Source organism: Pundamilia nyererei, unplaced genomic scaffold (assembly GCF_000239375.1).
Source record: "Pundamilia nyererei isolate P.nyererei 1_Seehausen unplaced genomic scaffold, PunNye1.0 scaffold00264, whole genome shotgun sequence".
Taxonomy (NCBI): Eukaryota; Metazoa; Chordata; class Actinopteri; order Cichliformes; family Cichlidae; genus Pundamilia; species Pundamilia nyererei.
Window position 1 is genome coordinate 676,126 of NW_005187665.1, and position 10,504 is coordinate 686,629.

Consider the following 10,504-nt stretch of genomic DNA (forward strand, 5'->3'; position numbering starts at 1 on the left):
GAACAGCTGTCTCTTGGAGCTACGCCCGGCCTGTACACGGACAACAAATCAGAGGGAAACGTCACACACTGCTATCCACAGCTGTTACTGAGAAGTCATGTAGCAAAGTCACATCTGAACATGACAGACAGACACCACAATATGAAAGATATCGCTGTAGATTAATTAGCACAGCCTGATCTACCTGATAAAGGAGACTATACAGGACTATCCCGATTCTTTTTCCGTATTTTTAAACACCTGTTGACACTTTAAGTTAATAAATGTTAGCAATCCCTACAATTTTGACATATTTCAAGCCACAAAGGAACACTGTGTAGCTTATTTACAAACTAACCATCATTGCTTTGAGTTCCATGCTGTTGGGATACTGCACACGCCCGCCATACTGAAAAGTCCTCCTCAGATTCTGCTCGCATGCCTTGGCAATACCTGTCAATTGGAAGAGCAGCTAGTAAACACTTTAGACCAGTGAAGATCAAAAGAGATGGACTGATGAACACGATGCCCACCTTGGTATTGCAAACCAGGGCTGGCACATGCATCCTGGAGAAACGTCAACAGAAACGGCTTCATAACATCAGAGCAGCGATGGAAAGATGTGAGAATATACATCAGCCGCCATCCTCTCTGACAGCTGTCCCTGCACACAGAGAAGCACGCACACAGCCACAGATTAAAGCCTCTCCACGATCATGTCACCGCTCTTTAAGAACAAGCGAGCGCTGGAAGCCTTACGGTTTGGAGCTGGTGTTGACAGTAACTTGTTTCATCACTTGGCAGTAGGCTTCATCCTTCATCAGGCCATGGTCACCACTTAACTAGATTTGTTTAAGCACATGCATGAAGAAAAACATAAAATCACACACACAGACCTCGTCTTAGTATCACAATGGATAGACAATTTGCTGATGTAAGCATACCTTTAATATAGTGGTGACCAGGTCCTGCTCAGTCTGGCCTTTCATTGGGAAGTCTCCCATAAACTTCATTATAGCTGGGCAAAAGAAACAGAAGGAGCTGGACCACATCTTTTCAGATGTATTTCGTTTAAAGCACATTAATGCTTTTATACTAAAAATAAACTAAAAATAAACACAAAGAAACACGAAATATATGCGTATTTTATGCTGCTATCTTCTGCTTCAACCTCCTATGTTTCTTTTCGTTTCCACACTCTGCTCTCACCTAAGAAGATGTCAGCAGCCACTCGGTTCATCCCACTGTCTGAGAAGTCGATCAGTGACTCCTGGATTGGAGACTAGAAAAAGAAACAAGGTGTTAAACCAGAACACGATGGCAAGAAAAACATTTTAGATGTCTGTGCACAGGCACAGAGAAACATATCCTATATATTTGAACACAGAGACATGATTGTGATTTGAATTACCTTGGAGAATTTGACCATGTCAGCAGGGTCCCTGGGCTCCTTCCCCTTTTTTGCTTTCTGATCACTGTGGGGAAAAGCAGACAATCAACTCTTGGTTATTTATTTATCACCGTAAGTGCAAATTTTAGCTTTACATTGAACCCTTCTAACTCTTTTTTGTTTTTGACACTGCACATGTGTGTATCTGACCTCCTGTTCCTCTGCGCTTCTCGGAAGTACTTCTTGGCAAACTCAACCATGTGGTACTGGCTGCTGTGCAGAGGCAGGTCGTCCAGTTCGACACCCAGGCTGTCTCCATAGATCTCATTCACTACCTGAGACACACACAAATCCACAGCATGAAGAGCAAAAGCAATAGTGCCACTTACTGGGAGCACCAACAGTGTAATTATCTAAAAAATATTTCCATTTCTGCTAACCAAAGCATTCCAATGTATGCTGTATAAACACTGGCTAATACCATAATGTAAGGGTACTTTTCATGTTGAGCTCTGTAGGTTACGCTAGCCTTTAACCTATTATTCTGACAGTGGGAAGCTTGAAAAAGCAGAAAAAAAGAGTAAAAAAATGCAGTTAGCACCTCGGTAGAGAGGTCGAGCTCATGAGCAGCTACAGCTGAGCCCATCGCAACGGCAACAGCAGCAGAGGCAGCGACTCGTCCCTGCCGGTCTCGGGGCTCCACGCGTTCAGGAGGCAGACCAAAGAAGTCCGGAGCAGCCACAGGACGGATGAACTCGCTGGGGAACACTCCAGACTTTCCATACACGGCGCCGAACCGCCAGCCTACACACATGCACACACACAAAATAAGTAAAAGGTTGCACACAAAATAAAGACTCTTCAATGTCGTCAATATTTTGCGTCACACAACCAACATAAATAAACTCCAAAATGTTAGAAGAAAGCTAGAATAAGAAAGGTCACGCCACACGCACCAAACTCAGCGGTGTTTCTCTTTAGCTCCTCCAGAAGCATCACCTTCTTCCTCACAATGCAGCCATAACGTTTACCTGAGATACAACCACACAATGAAATGGGCACTGTGAAATAATTCAGAGGCAGAACGCAGATCTAGCACTGTGACAATTTTCAGTGTTGGATTGTTCCTGTATCTCACCAGCCTCCAGTCCGTCCATGTGCTGGAGTCTGATGATGTCGCCTTTGTGGAAGTTGAGCTGAGTCCTGTCTTCAGTGATGTAGTTCCTCACTGCCACCACGTACTCTGAGTCCTGACAAAGACAGGGCACGCTGACATCCAGCAGAGAGCCAAAGAACATTTGTGCCAAGAAAATCCCTTTCCTCACTCACTGCTTAATGTCCACTTTGAATTCATGGGTTTGTCAGCGCTACTCACTGTAGGTTTGTTTTAAAGTTTATAAACTTAAATAGTTATTCCTGCGTACTGATCACATCTCCATAAGTAAAAAATAAAGAAATAAAGGTAGTGATATTTTATACTTAAAGTGCCATATAATATAGTACTGTATAAAAATCTTAAGCCACACTTCATGGTTTTGTATTTTACAAGGAAAATGGGAAATATGTGCATTGATTTATTGAAACATGTGCAAGCATACAAGAAATACAGGATTTGTGTGACCATTTTTGTTCTTCAGCACAGCCTGAAATCATCAGGCAAGCTTTGTTTAAGTAGTCTGCAGCTCCAAACCATGACGGAGCCTCCACCATGCTTTAGATGGCTGGAGACGCTCAGTGTTCTACATCTCTCCCGACCTCCTCCTCCGTACATACTGATGATGATTTGAACCGATCATTTGAAATGTGGATTCATCAGTGCATAACACCTGTTGTCACTGACTTTTAGTCCACTTCTTGGGTTATTTGGCACACTTCAGTCTTTTCTCCCCGTTTCCGTTCCTTAAGAATGGCTTCCACTCAAACCATTTATGATGAGGTCACGTGTCAGGACACACTGCACACCATGCCGGTATACACCCAGGTTTCAGCTAGCAGCTCTTTGGGAAGGACCTGTTTGGTGTAAAATTGCTAATTGCTATTTCATGTCTGTTGTCTTTGGAAATTTTTGAAGATCCAGCTCCAGAAATGGGGATTTTTTTTTTTTACAGGCTGCTAGAAACAAAGTGCCTGTTTGGGGGTTTTTTGTTGTTGTTTTTTTTGCTAAGTTGTGTGTCAAATGTAGACAAAATACAGACTTATCCTTTGACTCAGGTGCTTTTTTTGGTGCTTGAATGATTCAGAGGTCAGTGTTAAGTGGCTTAACAAACAAAACAAAAAATTCCTCTGAAAATGGTCAGATACAAGGAGTGAAAATGAGGGAAAAAGAAGAAAATGTCCAAAGAAAAACTCTAAAAGTATTGCTCAAAACCACTTTTGAGCAATACTTGGAAGCAAAATATTAAAAAAAAAAAAATTTTGCACATAATTTTAAGACACTGAAAACTGAGCCAGTTTCACACGTGGATAAAGAGCACTACACACCCTGTGAACGCGCTTAGATGTCAATGTTATGGCATCAGTATAAATTTGGATTACACCTGAATTTTCATCTTTTTAAAGTAAAAAAACAAATAAATAGAAAGTTAATAAGAAAACACTCAAATCAAAGAGGACATGGAGTAAAGTCCATGCATACATATATTAAAAAATATATTATATGAGGTTTTTTTACACAGTAATGCTATCTAATTTAATTGTGCCAATCAGTGTGCATTACAAAAACTCATCCATTCATAATTCACACTTCGTCACACGCAGACACTGACAACATTCCTCTGACCTTCTTAAGCTCTGTGAGGAAGTAGTCGGTCATATGCTTGACGTGCGGGGCTTTGGCGGAGAACAAGATCAGCTTCTCATTAGTCAGGTTGAACTCAAGCATGTTCTTAGATGGAATAGACACAAACAGGATGTCTGAATAGCTGCAAAGGAAGAGATACGCCAAACCAGGAAGTCAACTTAAAGTCATAGTTCAAAGCAATCAGGCATTTGACATGTATACACAGAAAGTTAAATAAGATCTATGGCCAGATCTTCTATTTAGCATCTGATTTGTGTTTTTAAAACAAGAAAATGCATTTAAAACAATCTAACTTACAGGGTTTTTTAACGGGAATATGTTGTATGAGACTCACCTGTAAGGCCTCAGCACTCTGAAGTAGTCTGAAGCAGAAGAGCTGCTCTTCACCATCTTCAGCAGCTTGATACCTTTATGAGACACGGACAACACCTGCACACCTGTCCCGACACTGCCCTGGAAAACACACACAACCATATACACACACCACAATATAAACACATGATGAAACTATTTATTAATTCAGTTTATCTATGCCAAGCAAAACAACAGCTCACAGAGGCTGGAAAGAGGCGAGAGAAGTAGATCTCCCATTCGTCTCTAGCCACGGTGACCACCTTCTTCTTCACGTTCTCATTGTATGTTCCAGAAACCTGATCCACCTTGTTCTCCGCTGTCACAGAAACAGAGGATCAGTAAAAGTTTGAACTCCTGAGAACCAACAGAGAGCATCACATAGATGCAAGTAAGTCATAAACCTTAAAGCATGCATGCTAGTTTCATACCCAACAGGTCTTTCATCTTCTGTCTCTCCTCCTGCGTGATACGTATGCAAGCCTCAGAAAAGGTGTCATGTACAATCTGGGAAGACACAGCCAGGAATAGCAATGTGCTAATGGGAAACACTTGGAGTGAAAAATAACTACATCACAGACACTATTTTAGCATTTTAATATTAACAAATCATGACCATCTGAACTACTGCCATAATTACTGTTAACTAGACCAGCTGGAAGACACCCTGAGGTCTCTTTGATAATTTACACAAGTTTACACAAAGAATTGCATAAAAGCAAAATAAATAAAGATGATGAATATTGACAGTTATTGGACTTATAAACCAACCTGTCTGAAGATCAGATCCAGGATCAGTGGATTGTTCAAGTTCTCTTTAGGATAAAAAACCTGTAAATGGAGGACAGACATAAATAAACTGTATTTTTATGTAAATGATTATATTGACGTTGGGGTTTACAGCTCCATTTTTTGTACTTAGCTAAAAAAAAAACTGAGGTAAAAACAAACCTCTTTCCTCATGTAGAGTTTCCACGGGACGTTGGAATAAGTGTAATATTCATCACTGGTTCTGCTGTGGAGCTGAGTCTGAATGATCTCCTCCTCAACTGGCAACTCTCTGGAGACTGGAAGCAAGAACATTCATTTATTTATTTATTTATATCATGAACAATACACACCTGTATCAGTCTAATCTGGAGCTTATTCACAGGTATTTCTACAGTGTAAATTTACCTGGAGGAGGGGCGGGGCTTATGTTGGAGCTAGATGGCCCTTGAGGGCGAGGCTTGGCTTTCTGGCTAGTCTTGTGTCCCCTGTCTTCTTTAGATTGGGCGGACGAAGTCTTTCTGTGAGTCTGAGATATGGAAAATGGTTAGATATTGTTTTGCCGTGTGTGTGTGTGTGTGTGTGTGTGTGTGTGTGTGTGTGTGTGTGTGTGTGTGTGGTAGGTGTGGAGTTAGGATACCGGTTGTGGTGGGTTCGCCATTTGATCTTTAAGGATCTCCATCGCTTCATCATGAGGGTCTGACTTCTTTCCAAACAACTTTCCATCACTTCTCCTACACACACCACAGTAGTCAGAACAGATTAAATACCACAGAGTATGACAATCGTCAATATCTCACATCATCGTGTGTGTGTGTGTGTTAACCTTTGCGTGGGAGATCCAGAGGAAGATGTTGTGCCTTCAGGCTGGTGCTGTTTGATAATGTCTTTGATATCATGGCTGGGGTCCAAGTGCTCAGTGTTACTCACAGTGGAGCGGACCACATCCTCGGGAGGGGGGCCACGTGATGGACCTGGAATAAAAAGTTTGATTACACACGAACCCAGTTTGTTCAGGGTTCATCCCTTACCCCTGTAGCCACAGTGTTAGGATGCCTGGGTCGTTGACCCAGGGTTTTGAGTTTATATATTATTTATCATTTCTAGTCTTTGGTTTCTTTGTTAGACTTCTGTCTTATGGTTTGTCTCTGTGTAATCCTTAGTTGCTGTCTCCCCTGTCCGCTATATCCCCGTGTCCAGTCAGTGTCTGTGTCTGCCCTGGTCCCACGTCTCTGTTCCCTCTGTTGTAGTGCCTGCATGTGAGGCTGTCTTTTGTTCAGTCTGTGTTATGTGTTTCCTGTTTTACATTGAAGGTCTCTGTCTTATCTCAGTGTGTTCAGTTTACGCTTCCTTGTCTCGTCAGTTCTGATTTCCCCCAGCTGTGCTCTCCTTCTGTGTCTCATTCCCCTCGTTACTTCCCAGTGTATTTAAACCCTGTGTTTCTCTGAGTCAGTGTTGCGTTGTCCCTCATGCTGTGTGGATCTCCATGAGTTTCCAGTTAAGTTTAGGTTGCTTTTTTATGACTTTCCCCTGCCAGCAAATAAAGCTGAGTTTTTTTGTGTTTAAACCTCATGCCTGAGTGCCTGCATTTTGGGTCCAACTCCTGCCTGCCACACAGCGACTCATGACACACAGGGGGAAATCCTTAAAGTGATAATCATATACTTATTTAAGGGCAGTTACTCAATTCTGCATTTTCAATTATTGCAGTGGGCTTTCCAACCACAAATCACTATGCTGCAATGCACCAATATTTTTATTTCCACTCCTTTTTGATTCAGAAACCGCACAGCAAGTGTACCACATACTCGTTTTCCGTTGAACAGCGGCAGCGCTCGGCTTGTGCGGAGACGCCTCACTCTCTTTGGTCTGTAGGAAAAACAACAATAAGTGATACGGCTTCAAGATTATATTTCAGATTTGCATGCATAAAGTGTATTGAACGTTACATCAACACAGCAGCATGTGTGTTTACTCACAGGACTGGCTGTGCGTGAGCGCTGTTGTGAGTGCGCGTGATAGTATGAGGGTGGTGACTGTGGGGCTGGAGCAGCTGGGGGGAAAGAAGACAACATTTGCTGCTGGATTGCTATGGCCTGCATCGTCATCTGCTGGGCCTGCAACACAAACAATCCAACATATATTCAATATTTAGTAAACAACAGTTTATACCTATGTTTAAAACATATTCATCTTTTATGGTTTAACTTAATGTTTAGGTTAACTGTGTCAATTTGTAACTTGATATCATTTGTTTAGGCAAGACATTTGATGTCAGGAGTCAGTAAAGTAATGTGGTACATTTGTAAAGTTGTCAATTTTCACTCAATAAATGAATTAACTGCTTAGATTATCCAAGTATTTTGGTAGTACAGCCTTTAGCGTCATGTGTACTGTGACATACAAATGTGAAAGTGGTACTGATTATGGTATCTTTCACTTAAACATTAGTTTAAGGGCTCAGAGTGCAGCATTATCTTTTTAGCATTTGACTGCATAAAGACAGTTTTATCATACTTCATTTGCTCGTACAGCCATGTGAAAAAGACTCTGTGCAGTCCTGTAAAAAAAGTTCACCATTAATGTTTCCATTGAAATTGAGAGGGTAAGTAGCAGCAAATCAAATGTAATGGATTAGCTGATCATCAGCAAGTGTGAGCACATCTATAAAATCAGATGTTTTGGCGCTTTGCTGCTCTGGCGCATTCACGAGTTAAGGTCAGACAGTGCAATACTCAGAAGAACTGCAAAACACCCATTAGCTACATGTAAGCCTCTGCAGCCATCAGTTAGCATGTTAAATATGAATATTAGGTAAGTTGGAAAGTTGGAAATATACTGAACAAGTCTAAAAAACCAACAAACAAAAAACTAGATTGTTGTGTCATATTTTTGGTGCAGAAAGAAAATACAATGTGATGTCTGTCTACATGAGGCAGCTAAAACTTGGCCTAAACCGGGTCATTCAACAGGACATTGATCCCCAGCATAGCAGCACATCTACAACAGAATGGCTGAAAAAGAAAAGAATCAATGTCCAGTGAAACCTGACTGAAAAGCTGTGATGTGACCTTAAGAGAAAGCATAAACAAACCCCAGTGAACTGAAACAACGCTGTAAAGAAGAGCGGGCCAAAATTCCTCCACAACTATGTGACAAACCGGTCACACAGAAAATGATTACTTCAAGTTATTGGTGCTAGATGTGTTCCTACAAACTACTGAATCATTAGGTGTAAGTGTTGCACAGTCTCTCTTTTACACAGAACTGTATCGCCCAGTACGAACAGTGGTTTTAATGTCAGAGTTGTTCAGAGAAATGATGTCAGACCAGAATGATGGCTTGTTGGTTGATGATGGCTTGTTGCTGCTGAGTCAGTACCACTTGCTCCGATCCTGGAGAAGCACAAACATATAACTGTTATGTTGTTGCTGCACTAAGAGCACAAGAAACAGAATTATCTGTTTAAAACAAACCACACAAATGAACTTTGCAACCCCACATAAAAAACAAACACAAAAAAACTTGAAACTGGCTTTAATTAAAGAAAAAAGAAATAAAGGAGTCCATCATGCCCAAACACTTCAGGCCAAACATGCTGGAAAACCTAACACACATCCTTTTATTCTACCTGGCACACCTGTCATCACAGGCAAGCCTGGAACCACAGGCGTGGCTGGGAGTGAGGGCGCCGCAGGCAGACCCGGGACAACAGACACATTGGAAGCGACATCGGTATCAACAGCAGGGGTAGCTGCGGGGGCAGCAGCGGGGGTGCGAGTGGGTGACTGCGTGGGTGCTACACGACTAGAAGGAGTGGTGGCAGAAAACGATTGCTGACGGTGGTAGGGGTGTTGGGGTCGGTTGTATTGGTGGTATTGTTGTTGTTGCTGCTGTTGTTGATGTTGCTCGTGATGATGGTGGTGGGAGGGGATTGGCATAGCAGGGATTGGGGGCATCATTCCTCCTGCTACTGGAAGCACTGGCACAGCTTGAGGAGTAGCAGGCAGGGAAAAGGAAGATAGACAGGTCTTAAGTGGCAGTTAGTCCACACATTGTTAGTGACTGGGAAATATTTCACATTCTACGACAAACAAGGTATGATCAAGTTCAGATTCAGAAATCAAATATGTCAGAGTGGTCGTTATTAGCCACACTGATGCCGTGGTTCATAGAACATCAATATTAATGTGTTTATTACTCCCCAACTTTGACCCAGACAAATCCTGCTGAGTGTGTAATGGAAAACCTGTTTCAGCTTTTCTAATCTCTGTGTTCTGCTGGTATGTGACTGTAACATCTTGTACAAAGAGTACAAAGTGTGTGCGTGTGTGAAGATGGGAAGCAACAGGTTCAAATCTAACTGTAAACTCTGTTCAAGGCCATGAGGCACTTTCCGTGTCTTTGTTATCAGGCAGGTGCTGACATGACTACGACAAGAAAAGTCCTTAAAGCTGAGCAAACAACGTCTGTATTCATACAATTTGTATGAAGAAGCTGTTATGTTTTTCTGCTCTGTATCAGTGCTGGTGTGAAGATGTTTGTGCTGTATTTATCGCTTTGAAAAACCGTGTTAATTATGTTGAAAAATAATTTTAATCATAGTTTTCATCAACAACCTTGTTTTTTCGAATGAGAACAATAACTTAATAAAAACTTATGCAGGACGACAAAAGCTATGATAAAATGTATTGATGCATTCAACAAATAAAAAACAAGATGAAAACATTCTGGAGAGACGAGATCCAATCAGAACTAATTAAGTTGTACAGAAAAGCGGGTTTGGAAGTGATCCAAGCAGAACTAATCTTGTGCTGTGAGGTTGGACACGCACGTCTGAGCCGCCCCAGGGAGACTACAACCATCTCCCAAGCTCCCTGACTCTCATGAAAACACAACAAAATGTCAACGCTTGGGAGGAAGAGAAGAGTAGACACATGTACACATTTTACATTTGATGGCAAGGAAAATAAGACATTGTAAATCGTGTTGAGCAAATCTCATCAGTGAAAACACAACCAACTTCGCCAATTTGCTGGGCAGCTTTTGACTTCATCATCTTCATCATGAGGTATTTAGTTGACTAAAACTAAATGACATTATAGTCAAGTCTGTGACTACAAATTAACACTGTTGCAAAGGGTCTTTCTACAAATCTCAGAAATTAGTTTCATGCCAATGTTCGGTTTATTTTTCAGCTTTACGCTGGAGCCATT

The 10,504-nt window shown here is 41.5% G+C and overlaps 1 protein-coding gene across 1 annotated transcript in view; it reads right to left on the reverse strand.

Moving 5' to 3' along the window:
• Positions 1–10,504, reverse strand: part of myo15aa (myosin XVAa) — a 44,985-nt gene that overhangs the window by 4,673 nt on the left and 29,808 nt on the right. The window contains exons 36-58 of the mRNA XM_013915177.1: positions 8,619–8,683; positions 7,268–7,405; positions 7,097–7,157; positions 6,115–6,262; positions 5,929–6,022; positions 5,697–5,817; positions 5,472–5,587; positions 5,292–5,351; positions 4,952–5,027; positions 4,724–4,839; positions 4,504–4,622; positions 4,149–4,290; positions 2,508–2,619; positions 2,326–2,400; positions 1,971–2,173; positions 1,580–1,704; positions 1,391–1,454; positions 1,189–1,261; positions 924–997; positions 739–821; positions 513–643; positions 338–432; positions 5–30 (exon numbers count right to left, since the gene is read on the reverse strand). Coding sequence (XP_013770631.1) covers positions 5–30; positions 338–432; positions 513–643; positions 739–821; positions 924–997; positions 1,189–1,261; positions 1,391–1,454; positions 1,580–1,704; positions 1,971–2,173; positions 2,326–2,400; positions 2,508–2,619; positions 4,149–4,290; positions 4,504–4,622; positions 4,724–4,839; positions 4,952–5,027; positions 5,292–5,351; positions 5,472–5,587; positions 5,697–5,817; positions 5,929–6,022; positions 6,115–6,262; positions 7,097–7,157; positions 7,268–7,405; positions 8,619–8,683 — 2,317 coding nt within the window. The remainder of the gene's footprint in view (positions 1–4; positions 31–337; positions 433–512; positions 644–738; positions 822–923; positions 998–1,188; positions 1,262–1,390; positions 1,455–1,579; positions 1,705–1,970; positions 2,174–2,325; positions 2,401–2,507; positions 2,620–4,148; positions 4,291–4,503; positions 4,623–4,723; positions 4,840–4,951; positions 5,028–5,291; positions 5,352–5,471; positions 5,588–5,696; positions 5,818–5,928; positions 6,023–6,114; positions 6,263–7,096; positions 7,158–7,267; positions 7,406–8,618; positions 8,684–10,504) is intronic.